General features: G+C 37.6%; 1 protein-coding gene across 11 annotated transcripts in view; it reads right to left on the reverse strand.

Annotated features, from left to right (window-relative positions):
- Nucleotides 1–21,531, reverse strand: part of Dock10 (dedicator of cytokinesis 10) — a 181,351-nt gene that overhangs the window by 97,995 nt on the left and 61,825 nt on the right. For all 11 annotated transcript variants that reach the window (XM_048808623.1, XM_048808618.1, XM_048808620.1 and 8 more), the window contains exons 3-4: nucleotides 20,184–20,273; nucleotides 1,701–1,783 (exon numbers count right to left, since the gene is read on the reverse strand). In XM_048808623.1, the coding sequence (XP_048664580.1) occupies nucleotides 1,701–1,783; nucleotides 20,184–20,273 (173 nt within the window). The remainder of the gene's footprint in view (nucleotides 1–1,700; nucleotides 1,784–20,183; nucleotides 20,274–21,531) is intronic.

Here is a 21,531-nt window from a genome sequence, read left to right on the forward strand (position 1 = left end):
TTCCTCTATAAAATGTGGAAGAGTTTCTAACCGATGGTTATTAAATGAGATAACATACTTATGGCATCTAGCATATTCTAACTCACTCACTGTAGACACTCAAGAAACATTCTTTTGTCCTTTACAAAATTATTCTGTCCTAACTCAGCCCAGCTAGGCTGGCCATACCTTATTTGATCTTTAGTCAAAAAATATAAGTTTAGGAAGTTTCCTTTTCTATATCAAATCTACTATGGTTAAAAAATATTTCATGTGTCACAGATCTCTGTACTTTACCTAGGGGATAAATGAAGTCAGTGGTATAAGCTTTTTATGTTGCTCTGATCACCTGGGAACTCCAAGTTCAGTGTTGATATTTATTTATGTTTATATTTTACCTTTTATGGTTTATATTTTGCTTTTTAGCTAGAAATACTGTATCTTTCTAGTTTCTTCTTATGAACAATTTATTTTTAAAGAAGCAGGGTTCTTAAAAGACAAAAAATGCATTTTTAAATTTAAAATATATCCACCTCTTTTTTCACTTTTTTATGATTGCACATTGGTATTTTGCAGCCTCAGCAACCCATAAAAAGAAGTGATCAGTTTAAATTAGTAGCAGACATATGGAAATTCTAATCCAGGAGGTATGAAAATGATTTACCTCTACTAGCCTCAGAAGGCCCAAGTAAATTAATCTGTTTCCACCACTGACCTAAATATGCAGTCTTTAGGAGGGAGTGCTTAGCTTGGCAAAACCCTGTAAAAATAGAATTCTTCTGTTCAATGTTACAGTCTTCATTATTCTTGGGTGCATGCTACAGGATTGTCTTCTGGAACTTCTTATTTTCATTTTGAATATATACAGTTAATTCATGTTTCTAAATTGTGGCAGCCTTACTCTTCCCCTTCTTGGTATCAATTTCCACTTCCTTCAGCTAAAGTAAGGGAAATTCTCGAGAATATTTGTTCTCACGAGAAGAATCTGCATGCTCTATGAGAATCCCAGTTCGACAATGAGGGCCTGTACCTGCCGCTAGTGGACAAACTTCCTCTGTGATTTCAGTAGAGGAAGACTCCTGGAAATGTACATTATTTTACTTTATCTTTTTTATTACATCATGGATGTAAGAAAGTATAAATGGTGTTTGGGAACAAAGTCACTGAAGTGACCTTGGAAAGACATTTTTTTTGGAGAGGGAGCTCAATGCTGCTATGATACCTCTCCTCACTTGATGCACAGTCTTCCAATTGGTTGGACATGATTTCCAAGTTGTAACCACTTCTCAGAACTATTCTCAGAAAGAGGAAGTCTGGATGGTAAAAAAATGCTTTGCTTTTCAATGGTATCTACATAAAGCATGTGACTAATACTCAGAGGTTTTGAATGTCATAATTACTTAGGAGGGCCCAGAGTGTGGCAGGACTTTCCCAACAGGAAGTTCCCAGAATTACCCAACTGGAATGACTGAGTCTAGAAGAACATCTAGAAATTTGGTAGAAGTCAATGTCCAGTGTTGGGAAAAAAGATTCGATGTTTCGGAGGAACACTGCTTTGCTCTTCATAGTAAGGCAACTCCAAAATAATGAGCCTCTGTCTCTTGCTTCTGTGGCTTCCCCTGCAATCTGTTTGCAGTGGACCAAGCAAATTGTTAAAGAGGTAAAACCAGAAGATGTCACCCCTGCTGAAATTTCCCACAGTCCTTATCACAGGTTCTTACCGGGGTAGCTGTCGAATGTCTCCAGAATATTGTTCATATTTGTAGTTTACCACGTACCATTGGGAACTATAAAATTTACAAGCCTGAAAGGGAGAAAAAGACAATTATAAAAATTATCATTAAAAAAAAATCAGCTGTTCTGGCACAATGGACCATGAAGACAGTTCTAATCCCCAGGTGGCATTATGGTGGCTGCTAGTGATTCTAAGTTGGGTGAGGAACATTGGGGTTTCTCTAAGATCATATAAATCTTTTGCCTTTTTAAAGGTAGATAAGGGGCTTTTTCTCTATAGTCACTTTACGTTTTCCAATGAAATGGAAATTTATCCTTTTCCAGATGCATGGAAGAGGAATCATTTAACATATTTATTCTATTTTATTCCATCAGGAAAACCCTAATCCAATCACAATTGACTCAGACCAGATACGTTGCTAACTTGGGGAGCATCATTCTCCCGGCTTCCTTGGCAACGCTTCCGTTATCTACCGGTCTTAGTGGTGAAGGATGTTGCTATTGATGTGCAATTCTTTTGTCATAATTTTAGCCTAATTTCTTCTTGCTCTTGCTTGAGTAACTGATCTTTTTCTTTTTTGCATCAGTGCCCTTGTCAGCCTGAAATGGGTTTTCCATTGGCCCTGGTTGCCTTCTGAGCCCACAGCCTTCTCTACAATGATTCATAGATTTTATAATAGATGTGAAAAAAAAGATAACTGAAAACTGTTTCAAAACCCAAGCGAATAGCCCAAAGTAACTTTCCTATGGTGGTACACAATGGCTGAGTTTATAGTACTTATTGATAGCAAAATACTTTATTGTTTGGGCTTTATAATGGAGATTTCACTAGGTGGCTTTTAAGACTCCTTTCAGTTCTAACATCCTATGATTCTGGGAGTTAAAAAGCTGTCAATTAGGACAAAAGGACACCCTATATTCTTGCACTAGTGGAAGACAATAAATTCTTTGCACTGTGAGGAATGAGGGCTATGATGGTCTCTGTCATGAATCAGGAGGAGGGAAGGAGGAGCCCTCTGGGCACTGTGGACAGTGGTAGGCAGCACAGGTTCCCCAGCATGCAGCTCCAGATGCTCAGAGGAGGCAGGAAAGGAGGATGGTTGTTAGGAAGGCCTTTGCTGTTCTGGATCTTGCTGGCCTTGAATTCTCTCCACACCATAGCTTTATTTGTTCAGGGAAGTGCCCACGCACAAACTGGGGAGTAGGAGGAGAGAGGCATGAGTACAGGACAAACGAAGGCTTTGAAAACAAGTGGTGGCGGAGAGGACTATGGTGGTTACTGGGGGTGAGGAGGTAGAGCAGGGGGAGGGAGAGCAGGGGGCGCTAGTGGGGACCGACGTGAGCCAGACTTTCTGGTGTGTGCTGCACCACGGGGTCACCACAGTGATTATGGGCTGCATATTTCCAAAAGCTGAAAGAAAGCATTTTGAATGCTTTTGCCACAAATGATAAATGTTGGAGGAGGAAGACCTGTCCACCCTGACTTCAACGTTGCACAGTGTACAGCTACTCCTAACGTCACGCGACAATCATCATGTTTCTATTGATCCGTTTCAAAAATTAAATAAATTAATTGACAAATGAAAAAAAGAACAGGGAAGCCTTCTCCTCCCCTCAATAAAAGTACAGCAACAAGACAGATGAGCCTGGAGAGGAGGAAAAGGAAATCCAGGAGTCTACAAAGATGGGGAATGTGAGCAAAGCAGTGTAGTTAGACAAAACTCAATGTATTAACTTTCAATCCTGCAAAGCACATGTTTCTGGAAATAGGAGGAAAACTGAGCCTTCCTCAGCTCTTGGCTAAAATGTTTTATCTTCATTTTAGACAAAGATGACGAGGATTCAGACAAGGAGCAGAGGGGCTCATGGCGTTCCAAGTAAGGGGGCCAGAAGTTCCCTGACTGAAGTTCTTACCTCTCCCCTACTTTCCTTTCTCTTCACCTTGCTTTAATGAAACAAAATATATTGAAAATGGAAAACAAAAATGCCTAAAGCTCACCCCTTCCTCCTTTTACGATCTTTTTTTCTGGTACATAGTTGTACCCAGTTTTCCTTTACGTATGCATTTCTCTGTGAGTATTGTTTTTCTGTCACCTCGCGCATTCTCAAGAGATTTACATTTGCTTCCTAAATTTTACTTTAAATCAGTAGAACATAAAGGTCACACCTTAATTCAATACCCTAGTCTGCCCGTTTTGAGGCTCATTCATCTACTAATTTGTTCAGTGAGCATTCCGAAGCCCTTAACATGTACCTAGAATCGTTCTAGGTGACGGGAATGCAGTAAGGAACAGGGAACAAAAATCCACGCCCTCTAGAATTCAGGAAACACAAGTGAACTGTGCCATGTGTTAGAAAATTGTAGCCTCCTAATACAACAGGAGAAGGGGGATGGGAGATTTGGGGCAAGGGAGCCAATTTAAATAGGATGGTTAGGTCAGGTCTTACAGAAAATGTGATGTTTGAGCAAAGACTTAAAGGACAAGACAAAGAGGATTTTTTTTTTTTTTTAGTGGTTACTTTACTTTAAATCTTGTGCCATCATGAGAGAAAAATAAAGATAACAACAACAACAACAAAATGCCTCAGACCTTATCTTTTCCCATACGGCCTTCTCATCCTCCCCCAGGACCAACCAGGTTGGATAATTTTCTTGAGATAGGTTGCTCAAAGTAGCCCAAGAATCTTTTATAAACAAACAAACCAACAAACAAAAAACCCTGCCAAACCAGTACAGAGGCTTTATGAGCTACATGCACACAAACAGAACATGGCCCAGAAGCTACAAAGCTTTACTCTTGTCCCAGGACTAGTGCCGACGCCTCATGTTATCTTGGTAAAATCATTTTCTTTATTTGGATCTCAGATTTAGCTATTGAACATTGAGAATACTGAATGGGATTTGAGGTTACTGCCACATAATTTCTATCTGCAAACTGCCTGATCTGCAGTTTTTAGTGGAACACAGATGCAGTAATTCATGATTCACTCATTGTCTATTCCTGCTATGGGTAGTCCTCTGCTTAACCATGATAAGTGTGTATCCTCACACACATTATTCACGCCATTCACAATAGGCCACAGGCTCAACTGAATCTGAGATACGTTAATCCTCAGATTTGCTGACCAAAACCAAATATGGCACTTTCTTATATTGGTAAAGAACTATTCCTCCCCTCCCTCCCCTCCCTCCCCTCCCCTCCCCTCTCCTCTCCTCCCTTCGCTTCCTTTGCCTTTCTCCCTCCCTCCCTCCATCTCTCTCTTCTTTCCTTCCTTCCTGTTGTATATATTTGTCAGATTCTGCAAGGAGATGCTCAGCTTGCTTCTGACCTAGATTCTACACGTGGTACAAGGAAGATTTCAAACTGAATATGAGTTGAAAAGTCCATTCAGCTAATTTGTGAATTGTTTAATGATTGCAGACTTTTCCCCCCCTCTCTTGGCACTGGAGATTGAACCCATGGGTGCTTTACCATTGAGCAATATCCTCAGTCCTTTCTATTTTTGAGAGAGGATCTCACTAAGTTTCCCAGGCTGGCCTTGAACTTGTGATTCTTCTGTCTCAGCCTGCCAAATTGCTGAGATTATAGGTGTGTGCCACAGTCCTCAGCACATATATTTTTAAAAACACATCTGATCATCGTTCTGGATATATTGATGGTATATTTGTTTCTGTTCATGAGTCAGATCTGGTTTTGAATTTTTTTCTGCCACGTGTTAGCTGTGGCATCTCAACTGAATACAATGTAATACCTTTAAATTTCTTCCACTATCTAATTAATACCAAGTTCACTAGGCTCAAATAGATAATTTCTGTGAAGAACCTAGTGTAGAGCAAGAACTCAATAAATGTTTGCTTTAAATATCAGCATTCTCAGAAAGTTTGATTCCATGCTTAATTTACATTCACAACAATTGCTAATAACAACTTGTTTTCCTTGATTTATAAAGATAAGAGTTTTGGAGAAATATATTAGGTTTTATTATCAAAAACTCATTTTATTCAAATTACTTCTGAATTTATTTGCTAAGTTTCCTGTATCTGGTGGTGGGTAGGTAAGAATTAGGATTGGACTAAATGACTCTTAAGAACCCTTGTAAATATGCAATTTTTCTGCTTCTGAGAAAGCCAGTACATTTTACAAACATAACCATTTTTTCTTACAGAATTATGGCATTTTGGCAATGTTATGCATAGAAATTCATTCTCTATTCTTTGTGCCAGCCCACACAGTCACTCTAAGAAGATTATTAAAAACTACTATAATTATGACTACAGCTCCTCTTTGTCCAGAGACTAAGCTGAAATGATCTGCTGCAAATTCAGACACAGGCAACAACTCTGCCTAAGTCAGTCAATAGCCCCAGTTCTCCCTAGTGACTTCCTGGCCCACAGCATGTGTTTCACAGTACCAACTCTGGATCCTTTCAGATGGAGACGGTCACAGGGTCACAGCATACTTCCAAGTTAAATACTGTCAATCTTGAGCAACTGCTCGCTCAGCTGGTTGGTTTTTCCAACCAGCAATCCCTCTCTGACGTGCATTTCACTCCTTATGTGTCTGCTCGAGGAGCGCTGATGCTTGCCTTCTCTGTCTCTACGTGTTTCAACATGAGAAAGAGAGCCAAAGCCAACATGGTAAAAGGCTTATGTGCCATGAGGATAATGTTTCCTAAATGGTGGACAATGTCCTACTACTGGCCGTGAATCCTCTGAGGCTGGTCATTAAAATACATGTTCCTCATCATGCTACTGAAATAAGTGAGACCCAGAAAGTCAAGGGTCAGATGTTTTCTCTCACATGCAGAAGCTAGACCAAATTAAGGGCAAAAAACGAGGAGGGAATACCATGAACATAGATGAGAGATGGATGGAGCAGAAGAAGGGGGTTGAGGGACAGGGAGGAGGAATGAGGACAGGGAGGACTCGTGGGATGAGCCTGGCCTCACTTTTCTATGTAGGTGTATGAATGCACCACAGTGAGTTTCACCTTTATGTATATCCAAATTGGACTAATTTCTAAAAACTGTAAGTACATAGAGGACAGATTAGGAGGGTATAGAACAGGAAACAGGGGGAGGGAGAAAAGCAGGGAAAGGAGAAGTACTGGGGACTGAATTGGGGCAAATTCGATTCCACGCTTGTATAATTATGTCAGAATGAACCCCAATATAATGCATAGCTATAATGCACTAATAAAAAAATTCAGGTTCCTGGGTGCCATCTGAGATCCACTGAACAAAAATCCCAGGCTGGTGGGCATAATCTGCATTGTAAGAAGTAGCTTGGGTGACTCTGAGAGCTGCACCTCAGATGCAGCTCTATCTTTTCACAAGAGTAATAAGGTGGCCATGTCCTTGTTACAGAGTCTGACCAAGAACCAAGAGCCTCAGAGCTCAGCTTCACACCTGGACCCTGGTGATTTACATCAATCAGCCCTTTAAAAGAACATGCCTACTCTGTCAAGGGGCTCTGTTCCTAGTGAACATTCAATTTATATTTGTTGAGTGATCTCTTTATGTCCTTTAGAAATGACTAAAAATGATACTGGGACAATTCTGAAAAATCTAAATACTTTAGAAAAGAGGAGATAATCATAAAAGGTGCCTTACAATACTGTAAAGAAAATATTTCATTTTTCTCCTTTTCTCTCCTCTTCTGAGAATCATTAGAATCAATTCAAATCATGTTCTATCCCTCAAATAGCAATTTGGGGTTGGCAAAACAATGTGTCCTTCTCTTACAGGGGCTGATTATTAGATTCTGGCTGCAGAGTAATAAGCAGGTAACAGATGGCTTTCTAGATGCAAAATTATTTTTCTTTCTGGCTATAGAGGTTTATTTAATTATATACTAGTTTCTTGCCAGAAAGATTAATGCAACCACAAAAGGTGTCCATTTTGGCCCTTTGTCCCCACTGGGATTAATTCTGTATTTGTAAAATAATGGTGATAATTTTCATGCTCCAACCATTCTTTATAAAGTTTAGAAGTAATTATGGCTATTGTATAAAAATGTTGAAAACGAGGCATCATGAAATTAAGTGAATTGAGGCAAATTGTGCATTGAAAGGATAGCTGAATAATTTTTTGACTATCCTGAGGCATTTCAGAGAGGACACAAACACTGATGTCCATTCCAACAGTTGATATAAGAGATGGTATTTCTACAGACCAGGACATGTGGTCACTCTGTATGCGGACATTGTAGAGAAAAGCAGAAAAGCACACAAAACATTTTTCCCTTCAATTGGATCAAATTATCTGTTTCTTTAAAATACAATAATTTCTACATCATTAAAACAGGTTGAAAACAGTTAATGGGTTCTTAAAACTTATTCTATGCTCTTGTCAGAAGAGAAAAAAATAACAAGTTTGGATAACAGAAATAATACAAATACGATTCAGTTTCAGAAATCATGGCACAATCTTATTAATGGGTTTTGTTTCTGATTTACAAAAATACTACATGCTCTGTAAGCATGCATGTGCAATGTCAACCAGACTGTCATATCAGGTGCCAGCCATAAGTAAAAAGCATTTTAAAGCTTTCTCTTGCTTTGAATTTCTGGGTAGGCTAAGGTGTCATTTAGGATCTTTATTGACTGTAAATTGAAAGTGAATGAAAATATTTGTTTTCTCTTTTCAAAATGTGTTCTGCCATGGCAACTGCGTAAACTGTAAAATTAGCCTTTCATCCACCACACCTGTGCAGGACTTGGAACACATACTCCAGTTTCCAGTTGGATTCTACCACTGGTCACTCAGGACACCAATAGTAGTGGATGGTACTAAAAAACCTTGGCAACATTATGTCTGATCAGTCTCCACAGGTAAGACATATAACCTGGGTTATAATTCAGTGTAATTGAAAATTGAAGTTCAAATTTAAAATGGGTTCTGTTTTATTCTTAAACTCCAAGATCTCTGAATTGTACAACTGTGTTCACCCACTGCCAAACATTTTAGAATGATTTTTATTGTGGAGAAGGGGAGGCCAGTTTAGAATTGGAATGGCTTTTCATATTTGGAAAAAGACTACTGGTCTAGGGATTTCAGTGAATAGAAAATGAATATCTCCAGGGTTGTTAATGTGCCATACATTACCACTTTGTTTCCAATGGTGTCTTTCCAGGTACATTTCATTCCCAATGCCACCAGAAAATTAAAAATGCATTTGAATCTACCTTAATCTTTACTTTTAAAAAAATATTTACTACCTTAAATATTAAACATTTAGTGTAAAAAAATCCATTTTTTTTCAGACCATGACAAGAATACAGTTATCATTTACAAAAAAAGATGGCCAGATATGGAAAAACAATATATTTTGATATCCTGATTTTTCCATTAAGTTTTTTATATATATATTTTTTAGTTGGTGATAGACCTTTATTTTATTTATTTATATGTGGTGCTGAGAATCGAACCCAGTGCCTCACACATGCCGGGCAAGTGAGCTACTGCTGAGCCATAGCCACAGCTCCTCCATTAAGTTTTTGAGGTCACGAAATAAACACAGCTTTACTTTAAATCTATCTTTTAAAACTACATGCAAAATGAAATTTTAATAGGAATTGCATTAATTATGCATAGAACTTCTGGTAGTATGGACATTTTGACACTATTAATTCTACCTATCCAAGAACATGAGAGATCTTTCCATCTTCTAAGGTCTTCTTCAATTTCTTTCTTTAGCGTTCTGTAGTTTCATTATAGAGGTCTTTCACCTATTTTGTTAGATTTATTTCCAGGCATTTTATTTATTTTTTGAGGCTATTTTTCTTAATTTCTCTTTCAGCTAATTTATCATTGGTGTATAAGAATATAATTGATTTATGGGTGTCAATTTTATATCCTTCTACTTTGCTGAATTTGTTAATGAGTTCTAGAAGTTTTCTGGTGGAGAATTTTGGGTCTTTTTAATACAGAATCATGTCATTGGCAAGTAGGGGTAGTTTGAGCTCTTCTTTTCCTATTTGTATTCCTTTAATTTCTTTATTTTACCTAATTGCTCTGACTAGAGTTTCAAGGACTATGTTGAATAGAAGTGGTGAAAGAGGGCATCCATGCCTTGTTCCAGTTTTTAGAGGGAGTACTTTCAGTTTTTCTCCATTTAGAATTTCAGTGACATTCTTTATAGAAATGGAAAAAGCAATCATGAAATTTATTTGGAAAAATAAGAGGCCCAGAAAAGGCAAAGCAAGCCTCAGTGAGAAGAGTGAAGCAGGAGACATCACAATACCAGACCTTAAGTTACACTATCTGTCGTAACAAAAATAGCACGGTATTGGGACCAAAACAGACATAGAGACCAGTGAAACAGAAGACACAGAGACAAACCCATATAAATACAGTCATCTCATCCCAGACAAAGGTACCATAAACACATACTACAAAAAAATGGAGGCCAAAGTCTCCATCATGTTGGCTTAGGAACCAACTTCCTCAACAAGATTCCTAAAGCACAAAAGTAAAACCAAGAATCAATAAATGGGATGGCCTCAAACCAAAAAGCTTCTTCACAGCAAAGGAAACAATCAAGAATGTTAATAGAGAGCCTTCAGAATGGGAGGAAAAATCTTTGCCAGCTGCCCCTCAGATAGAGCATGACTCTCCAGGATTCTTTATGTAGAACTCAAAAAACTTAACACTGAAAAAAAAACAAAAACAAAAACAAAAACCAACAAACAAATAACCTGATCAATAAATGGGCAAAGGAACTGAACAGACACATCACAGAAGAAATACAATATATATGAAAAATGTTCAACATCTCTAGCAATGAGAGCAATGCAAATCAAAACTACACTGAGATTCTGGGCTGAGGTTGTGGCTCAGCGGTAGAGCATTCACCTGGTGCGTGAGAGGCCATGGGTTCGATTCTCAGCACCACATACAAATAAATAAATAAATAAAAAGAAAGTTATTGTGTCCAACTACAACTAAAAAATAAATATTTGGAAAAAATATTAAAAAAATACACCAAGATTCCATCTTACTCCAGTCAGAATGGCAATTATCAAGAATATAAGCAACAATAAATGTTGGTGAGGATGTGGTGAAAAAGGTACACTCAGACATTTCTGGTGGGACTGCAAATTTGTGCAACCACTATGGAAAGCAGCATGGAAATTCCTCAGAAAACTTGCAATGGAAGCGACATTTGACCCAGTCACAGCCCACTCCTCGGTTTATACCCAAAGGCTTAAAATCAGTATATTACTGTGATGCAGCTACATCAATGTTCATAGCAGCTCTATTCACAACAGTTAAGCTATGGAACCAACCTAGGTGCCCTTCAATAGATGAATGGATAAAGAAAATGTGGTATATATACAAAATGGAATATTACTCAGCCTTAAAGAAGAGTAAAATTACGGCATTTGCAGGTAACTGGCTGGAGCTAGAGAATGTTCATGTAGCCCTGGTGTCAAATCATGAAACTCAGTTGTAGAGGGAGCAACACCAAGTTTTCTGAGTTCTAGTCTAACACTCACGAGTGCACTGAAATCATTCATTTGGTATCCATATTTGAGAATTAGGAAACAACATTCATTTTACTTAATTTATATTTATATATGCAACCCACCCCCTCAAATCATAGATACAGGTTTTTTTTTTTTTTCGGGTATCAAAAATGAAAAGCAGTGAATTTGTTTTGTAGCCAGCCCCCTCCTCTGTAACTTTCTTCACTTTTCCTAGGACTCCAGTTGTTTCCTATCTCCTTTACTCCCATGAAGTTGCATGTGGCTTCTTCTTTGAATATTTACATTTTTTTTCCTGAAGTGGCTGAATGCCTTTTGTTTAAGCCCAAATGGTTAAAGAGAGAAAGAGGCAAATGATTCATTTGCAATATCTGATCATTCGTTGATCATTTTTTTTGTGTATGTGTGTTTGTGAAATTTTTGTTTTTCAATAAATTAACAATATTTTGGCAGGTAACTTAAAGATTGAAAAATGGCCTTGCTTCTGGACACCTTATTTATATCAATGGCCCAACCATCCAGCTTATGTCCAAGCCATAAGTATGGGAGTCATTGTCAAGACATTTCTTTCCTGAACTTTCTTTTTTGGTCTCCAAATTCTCCAGCTCTATCTCCTCAGTGGCTCTTTATTGGTACCACAATCACCTGCCATTTGTCACCTGGCTGGGCTATTAATCGTCCCCTAACTCTTCAGCTTCTGGATCCTTTCAGCCAACCATTCCACACTTAGTTCTGCTTTTAGTTATTCTTCTTCCTTACAGGTGAGGCTGACCTTGCTTTACCTTACTAATACCTGGTGCACTTGTCAGTCTGTATGTGAAAATCTGATCCCCCGTGTTGCCTGGGAGCATGCCCTTCAAGGGCAGGACTGTGCCACGTCCCCCTGGTATCACCTGCTTAGGAAGTGATAAATGTTGGATATGGAGCCCTGTCCAACCTTTCCTCAGTGGTTGATGCCCTTTACTGCATATACTTAAACTTCTGCTATTTGACCCACAGTAGCAGCAGTCGGTTGGAAAGGGGCTTCTATGTAAAGAATCCAATCCTTTGTAAAACAGGGTAATTAACTCCATCCAACTGCATTGTAAACAGCAGATTCTTCTATACTTAAAAAGGCAACTTGCTTATGCCATCGAATATACATTTCCGCAAGCAAGAGTAATGTGACAGCTAGGTAGAGGATTGAGACGCTAACAAAGTGTAACTCTGACCTTCGTGATCATTATTATTTACTTCTAACTTTAAAATCAAACCTTTTCTACTCTTATAATTCTATATATCACAGAACACGCATCACTGAGGTTTGTCTGGAATTTTGTTGCAGTATCACAAGACCTCCATGGACAAAGACAGGCATTACTGACACCAATAATAAGAATTAAGAGTGGAGGTTTGGCCACAAAAAGAAACAACCAATTTATTTGATCTCTTGGGGGCTTTAACATTTCGTTTTACTTCATTAGCATCTGTTCCAAAGCAATGTGTGCAGAGGTTTACCTAATTGCTGATCATATTTTATTTGAACTGTATTATGTCCCTACTTCCTGGCCATCTTTTTGGATCAGATTTATATCAGCATCTCTCCATAGTGTTTCTCAAACATCTGGGGGAAAATGCACAGTCTTTCTCTCTGTGGTCCAATACATGTGGAAAAGGTTTCATGTCATATTCCTTCTAAAACATCCTCAAAACGGATATGTGCTAATTAGATGTTGAGAATGAGAGGGAGGAAGAGAAGGGGAGAGAGAGAGAGGGAGGGGGAGAGAGAGAGAGAGGGAGGGAAGAGAGAGAGAGAGAGAGAGAGAGAGAGAGAGAGAGCTGTAGACCTGTCCTTCTGCCTCGGTCAACTGCCTGGCTGCCTTGATTTAAACCATGAAGATGAGGACTTCTGATATTTTTAGTGTGAATTTTCTATGGAAGCTTAAAGAGTTCAACATTTACTCTGCCTTAAATCTGATTCAAATTTTCTATTTAGGCTTGGATCTTGATTTCATTATTTTACTTCCCAGAGAATCTCATCATTTCTGGCTTGAGACTCCTGCTTAAAATCTGAACTTATCCTTGTCACAGTAATTTAGGAGTCTGATAGAGACAGGACACAATCGTGTGTGTGTGTGTGTGAGTGTGTGCAGGTGTGCATTTGCAGACACAGACACAGATATCTGCCTCCATTTTGCAGGTGGTTTCCAGGCCTCATCAGTTCCCAAGTGCTTTATACCACGGCCACAGTGAGACTTGAACGCTTGGATTCATTACTTTCTGCTCCCTTCATGGCTATTCTCCTCCCGCAGGAGCACTGGCTTCCATGAATTGGAGAGGGCTTTGTGGTTGGAGCAACTTGCTTCTTTAGTGCTTGGTGGGAGTTTCTCCTAGCCAACTCAGCTCAAGTGGTCCCTGGGCTGCTGTTTCCTCTTGAGCCCCGTATCTCACAATGCTCCACTCCCTCATCTTCTTTTATTAAGAGACCAAACCAAGGGCTTAGTTTTTGTTGGTGGGCTGAACTTCCAGCTTTATGTTATGCCCTTGTGTGTATTAAAGTGGAAACTCTGCTGTAGAAGCTTTGCTCAGGAATTCTGTGCCCTATTTACAGACCCTTTAATTGCCCTCTCCCCGCATGGGAGCTGAGTGTTTTTTAATCCCGGAAGTGTTTGATTTTGTTCTTTAAATGGTTATAGATGTTGATGTTAAGTCACTTAGAAGGATCAGATAAGGACAATACTCCCAAGTTGTCATTTCCCAAGTTTTTCATACGTTGCTATTTTTGTTCTCAGAATCATAGCATCAGAATTATGAATTGTCCAATATAAAAATGGAGAGACTGAGGCAGGATGTGGAAATGTTTTCACCAAGTCAGGCTATGAAGCACATGGTTTTGAATAGTTTATCAAGGGATCAGAGACAATAAGGTGGGTAAGAACATTGAATATGGGGCCTGAAACAGCAGATTTAATCTGGGCTCTTTGTAAACTTAGGCCAGTTTAGTTAACCATGTACAGCTTGTTTTCAGGCTGTAAAATGAGCTAATAATACCCACATTACAGTGCTCAAAAATAATTCTATATGTACACTGCTGCTAGACCAAAGCTAGATGTTCACATAGCTGTGAAGTGCTTCACAGGATGTGAAATATGCCTGGGCTTTTGTGTGGGAAATACTTAACCTTCCTCTTAATAGATAGGGAGGAGAGTAACAGATAAAACAGAAAAGACAGACACTTCATCTCATTTAATGTCCATTAAAAATATGAAGCCATTCAAGATTAAAAAAGAAAAGTATGTCTACTGCCTCTCACAAGAGACTGAGAATTGTCAAAGTGGTGATATGAGAGAGAACTCAAAATTTTTATGGAGCTTGATGTGTTTAAACTAGATTCTTGCCAATTTGCTTCTTAGCAACCATAAAATTTGTCCTTACCACCTTGCAGGGAGCCGCTGGGCAATTTAGCACAGGGTTGCACAAAAAGGTCGCTTAGTACAGCAGCTGTGATAAGGCAAACATGTGTTGCCACAAAAACCTTACAAAAGTTTATGAATTCATTTTAATCCTTGCTTAATAGGGTTTCAAAATTTCAGCCACTGTTCTTGGGCTGTAGTCCACTGACTATGTGCATCAGAATCACCTGGCAAAAACTACAGTGCTGTCATTAGGGCAAAGACTGAGAGAGGTGTTCCTCCCAGAAGGCCACTAGCACAAAGCACCATAATGGTAGTTAGCATTGTGGTCAAGAGTCCAGGACCTTGGACTACATGGTCTGTGTCCCAGATGTGGATCTGTCTATTCCCAGCTATTTGATCTTGGCTAGGCAACTTTCTTCACCTTTCTATGACAAGTTTTCCCATTATTAAGAGGCAATGATGATAATGATGCAATATTTGTTTGGAATTACTGCATGTAGCTTATCTGGCACAAAGTAGGTAGTCCATAAAGGTTTTTCTGCATTAGCAATTGAAGTCAAGACTGTCTGCTAGCATAATTCTCCACCTTAAACCATTCTCCATCTTGAACCAGTTCACTGGTGATCACTTTTTAAAAATCTGTTGTCTTCAGGCTTGACTACTGATATTACCATTGAGGGATACTTGTAATTAGGGTTTCTCTTCTTCCCATCCTATAAATCACAGATCACACTTTGTCTCCATCCTTAAAACCAAGCAAAAGCATGAGAGGGTTTGAAGCATTTTCAATGATAGTGACACAAAAAAATTAGCAGGGAATAAAACTGTTTCTTCTCAGACTTCCTCCTCCTTCTTCCTCCTTTTCTGCCTTAGATCCATACAGCGAGAAGAGCAGGACAAGAAGATTTGTTTGTGTTACAGAAGAAAACCAAATACGAGTTGGGAAGATCCTGGGGGTCTGGGGTGAAAGGCACTCTACTTGGTTTCTCTTTGGAGCAGTTCTTAGGAGAAGTGAGAAGCTGAGGGTGGAAGTGAGAAAAGGAGGCTGCGAGGAGTTGAAAGGAAATCAAGGAACAAAAATGAAGGTAAGAAATGTCCTCCCAGGAGAAATAACAAGAGAAGAGCAAATACTGTGTTCAACTTGTTCTCAGCTGATGGTGGGGTTCTAAAATGGGTCCTTTTGGACATTTGAAGGTGTGGAGCAGAAGTTGTGGAAACACACTAAACTAAAGGCCTCTAAGAACCTAGAATAATACTGTGGATGTGTCTAGGTTTCAAAAAGTCCTTTCCCCTGGAAAGTAGTTGAATTGGAACCCGTGGTTGCATCCAGAGATTGCCCTTAGGAGTCTTGAGTCGGTCCTAGGATTAAGGTTTGTGCTGGCTGGCCCCACCTCGGAGGGATGCTTGCCAACAACCTGAGGAGGAGGTGTGAGGCCAATGACCAGTCCAAGGGCCCCAGAGCCTTCTGTACAGAGACCCACAGCAAAGAGCTAAGGGCCCTGGTCCATATGAGAGCAACTTTCACAGCCAAAAGGCAATTACTGCAAAACTGGACACAAATACTCCACCCACTAACAAAAAGGTGAAAGCACCATCAGATGACAAGTCTCTGAAGTTAAAGAATCATATATAAGTCCACAGTAGTTACACTAAAAATGATCAAGAATTGACAGTCAGATGAATTTAATGGATTTCTATGCCTGACGAACAAGCTCAGCAAGTAGAATCAAAACAGAGTGCACAGGAGATTTGAGGACTCCATATGACATTTCATTACCATCCTAAAACAATAACCAAACCATGAGCCTGAAGTAGTCTCTTAGAGGGCTAACCAATGACACAAAGAATTATCGAATTTTAACTTTTAGAGACAAGTTTAGGTAATAGATTTGGTACACTTCCAATTCTGGCAACATTTGAAAGTCTATTCTACATAATTTCTTCCAAAATATTTTATTACAAAATTCATTCATTTTTAATACCACAACAGGATAGAATTATATAGACTGTAAATCAATCTCTCCCCTTCCCCTTATCATCCCAAACCTCTGAATAGCCAATGCATGAGTTCAATTTGTACACATTTCCCCATTTTTCTAGGCTTATATAAACATATTTGCACATATGCTTATAGGTTTACTATACTTTTAATAACTTTAATATCACACTATGCATTCTGTGACTTGCTTTTTTATATTGACAATATATCATGAACACCCAAATTAAGATATTTAAGTATATATACATGTATGTGTGTGTGTGTGTATTTATTTATTTATGAACATATGCATACACACACACACATATACACACACACACATACAGTTTCTATTGACTGTATATTGTTACCAAAAACAAATGTGTTGAAATGTTTCAATCCTACCCTACTTATTGGTATTCCAAATTTCCAAAGCAGCAGTACACAGCACTTTTTTTATAAGATGTGTTTGTTTTTATAAGATGCATGTGTATATTTATAGATGCTACTGAAAAGATATTTGTGAACTATATCTCAAAAGTTATAGACCTATTTTGAATACTGTGTGAGAGTATTTCTTTTACTGTATTTCCACCACCATTAAATTATATTCATCTTAAAATTTCTCTCCCTTCAGATATTATGCATAATTTTTGTTTGTATTTCTACTAGTGTGTGCCTCTTGGCCACACCAACTGCATTTTTTTTGTTTTGAACTTCATTTTGAATATTCAGTATATTAGGCAAAAGATACCATGAGTAATATTTTCTTTGATTAAATATTCCTTCTGACTTTATAATACCATTCATCGTATGAAAATTTAAAATTTTCATTTGGTTAAATCTGTTCATTTTCCCCTCACTTCCCACTTAAAAATGTTTTCCTACATTTATATAACTTTTGCTTTTAAAATTTAGATATTTTCAGGGCCAGGGTTGTGGCTCAGTGGTAGAGTGCTTGCCTAGTATGTGTGAGGCACTGGGTTCGATCCCCGGCACTACATAAAAATAAACAAATAAAATAAAGTATAAAAAATTTTAGATATTTTCATTCATCTAGGGTTTAGTTTTTATGTAATATGAGATACACACCTAACAATTTTCTTCCAAAATGGATAGCCAAATGTTATTTGTTGAGTTGTTCACTCTTCCTCAAAGACTTCGCAGAGGCACTTTTACCATCTATTAAATAACATTTTAGTCTTCTATTAAATATGCACTTGAATATTCTAGATAGTGTTTTGTGTCATTTGATTGTTTATTCCACAGCACAGAAAAAAGTTAGTGCTTCCCTAATTATTTTTTAAAGATAGCATTTCCCTAACATAAAGGAGGAAAATAAAGCAAACTATAACCAAGTTTCACTCACGGATATAAATGCAAAATTTTGAAATAAAATAGTAGCAATTCAAATACAATAGCATAGTAAGGTGATAATACAACTTGAACAAAAATGTTTATACTAGAAAGGCAAATAAAATGCAGAGAAAAACTCATTAATTCTATTATAGTACTAATCTAAAGCAGAAAAGTTGTCCTATTAAAAGACCAAGCATGCACATGACAAGAGTGTGGCAAGTTTTTATAAACACTCAAAAGAAACTAAGAAAGACACTTCTTAAAACATGATTTAGACATCAGAAACCAACAAGCAAAACCATATTTCATAAAGCAGCAAAGAAAATAGTTTTCCCCCTAAAACAAAGATGAAGATAGGATGTGAAATATTAGCATTATTATTCAACATTGTTTTAGGGATATTGGATATCAGAGTAAGGCAAAAATTGAAGAAACAGAGGACAGTGAAGGGAAGGGAGGAAGTACAGGGGTAGTAGAATGAATTGGATATCATTACCCTATATATGCAAATATAATTACATGACCCGTGTGATTCTACATCATGTACACCCAGAAGAATGAGAAGTTATACTTCATTTATGTATGATGGGTCAAATGCATTCTTCTGTCATGTATAACTAATTAGAACAAATAAAAAAATTTAAAAATTGAAGAAACAATATACTTGGTAGAAAAGATAAAATTTATTTGCAGATGAGATACTATATATCTGATAATCAAATAACTATTGGGATAAGAGTTTAATAACTAGTTATTTTTATTAGAAATCAATAGCTTTTTAAAATATATCAGCAATTAATAATAGGAAAAGAAAATGGATTTTAAAAATGTCTGGTTTGGAATTGGAATGAAACTATCAGGTAATAGGAAATAAATTGAACAACAAAGTTAAGGGTCTTCATGAAGAAAGTGCAATATTTTAGTACACAACATGACATGCAGGAAGACCTGGTTACATGTTCTTAGCTGGGAATTCAAAATCATGATAATTTCAACTGCTGCCAAAGTTAACATAAATATACTACTGGACTTTTGTAGAGCTGGTCTCAGTGATTCTGGCTTTCTAGTACAGAAAAGGATCTGCAGACATTAAAAAAAAACACAATGTACTATTAGACAATAAATTCTTCTAGAACAAAAATACTATGATCCTGACATCATATATTATTTTTATCAGTAAATATGAAGACAGCATTCTCAGATACCCTGATGGTATCTGAGTGTACACTTTTTTTTCTATCTCCTTAGAAGTTCTTGTAATTCAATGTGAACTTTGGAAATAAATGCAGTATAAGCAAATTAGTCAAAACAACAACAACAACAACAAAAACAACACACACAACCAAAAAAACCCAACATGTGAATTCATGCAAATAATGATCTGGACTGTATAATACAGCATAAAATATGTACGATTAATCAATCAGATCAGCCTTAATATGTACACTAAAAAGTCCAGCTTGCATTGAGTCAAATATGTTTCAGAACTGTGCATGGTGTTAATATTAAATGTGGTTTTAATTAATTTCTAATGGGCACACACTGTTTTCTTAGAATTAAAGGCCACATTTAGACACTACTATTTTTAGTTTGACTTGATGGTCTAGATCTTGTCACTGCCTTTTCTATAAAAGGAGGACTAGGACTGGCTTCATTTATTCATTCAATAAATGTCTTCTAAAAACTGCTGTGTCCTGACTCAATCCCTGCCCTAACGTGGCCTGGAGTCTGGGTACAAGATGAAGAAACCGATTTGTAGGCCTCTTATATCTCAATTAAATATAAGGAGATGCTCTATCAATATCCCCTTAACCTTATTTCTATTATGGAAATAGTTAAGCATAACTATTTCCATGGCTAGTACTCAAAAGAAAAATATCCCTTAAAATAGAAACTCTATTATCCAAAATTCTCATGTAGTATGGTCTTTCTTACTATGCATTGCAAATAAATGAAAGTGAAATCTTTCTATTAAATGTACTCAAATACTTCTCAACATGGGGATTTCTACTAAAGGGAAAAAAAAAAGAAGGAAAAGAAAATCTGAAACTTTAACAGTCACCTATTAATGAAACATGGATAACAGGAAGATGGGAAATTCCTGCTAGGTGACAGTTGAAAGGCTGCTGGGAGCATGTGTTCATTGAAGAGAAGTGGGAGATGGTAGGTACTTAACAGTAAATTGCATTCAGTATTCCCTGGGGAAGGCAAAAGTTTTGTAAAATAACAGACTAGAAGCGTCATATTTACCTCTTTCACCAGCAAATTTTCTGCTTTGTGGTCTGCATCTTCGGGTACTGTTGAGTATAATGTTCGGATATCCCAAGAAACTGTGGCTGCCTGAGAGGAAAAATGAGAAGAAATTAAACCCTCATCTTCAAAGGTACCAAGCAGATCACTACATTGAAAACCCCCAAGGGAAGTTGTTCTAGAGCTTAGTGTAGAGATAGCAAGACAGAGAAACTTGTGTAGTTCTCCCAACTTCCTCTCTATGAAAGAAGGTCCAAGCATCCCATTCCTTGTCACTACTGCATTGCCACAGGGATTAATGAATCAGATCAGTTTCACTGCTCCTTCAGTGAAACTCATCATTTTAAGCTCTTTCTCCCTTCTGCAGAAAACAAAAATTTGGGTCATTGCATATTTCTACTTTAGCTTAATTTTATCATAATCTTTTATTTTTCATCATCATTGTTGTTCATGTTAAGATTAATAAAGGTAAAAATGTACCAAGCTATTGCTATTTAATGCTACTTTAAATAATCTCTTAAATATCAACAAGGCAAATGTGGCCCTTTCAGGAACCATGTGTGTGCATGTGTGTGTGTGCTTAAGTATGCTCACAGCCAAAGTTGGGTGGAAGAGGGTCAATGTTCAGAAGATCTGAACCTTGAAGAAAATGCACCATGTTTTTGGTGTCTTTACTTTTGTTTAAATTAGCACAATATTTTTTCATTCTACACAAATAATATCCTATTAAGTGGTTAAACATGATTTGATATATGAAGTACTTCTTAAAACACCTAAAATGGAAATGTATGGGCTGTTTCCTATTTAAGTGTACTCAAGCAGGGGAGGAGTAGGGTTTGCCCTAAAACAGAAGTTTTGCATCACTAGCCATCAGCTTCCTGTAGTCTGGGCACCTTCGTGGTTAAACAGATGCTGAGAGAATGTGTCTATGAACATCCACAGTACAAATAGCATATTCTCCAAATCACAGTGAGCCATCACGGTTTCTAAAGCACAAACTAAAGTTCACTTAGACCAGTCCAGATGAAGGGCATTATTCTGGACTGATTGTTGATACAGATAAGATTTCAAATTCATGCTTAGTTTTGGACACAGTTAAGGACAGGGGCCCATGAGGTTAGTCTTCTGATTTCACACATACTGCAGAGAGCTCTGCCACCAAAGACAGCATTGTTCCTATCATTCCTTTTTTTTTTTGTTTGTTTTTTTTACCAATTCCAGACTCATATTTTCTTCAAATTCCCCTTTTCTTCATTCCTGGGCATGCAGGCAAGAAATTCTGTCTGTTTCGTTCACTGTTATAACTTAAGTGTCAAGTTTGGTGCTTAAATGATTATTTGCTGACTTT

This window comes from Marmota marmota, unplaced genomic scaffold (assembly GCF_001458135.2).
Source record: "Marmota marmota marmota unplaced genomic scaffold, marMar, whole genome shotgun sequence".
Lineage (NCBI taxonomy): Eukaryota > Metazoa > Chordata > Mammalia > Rodentia > Sciuridae > Marmota > Marmota marmota.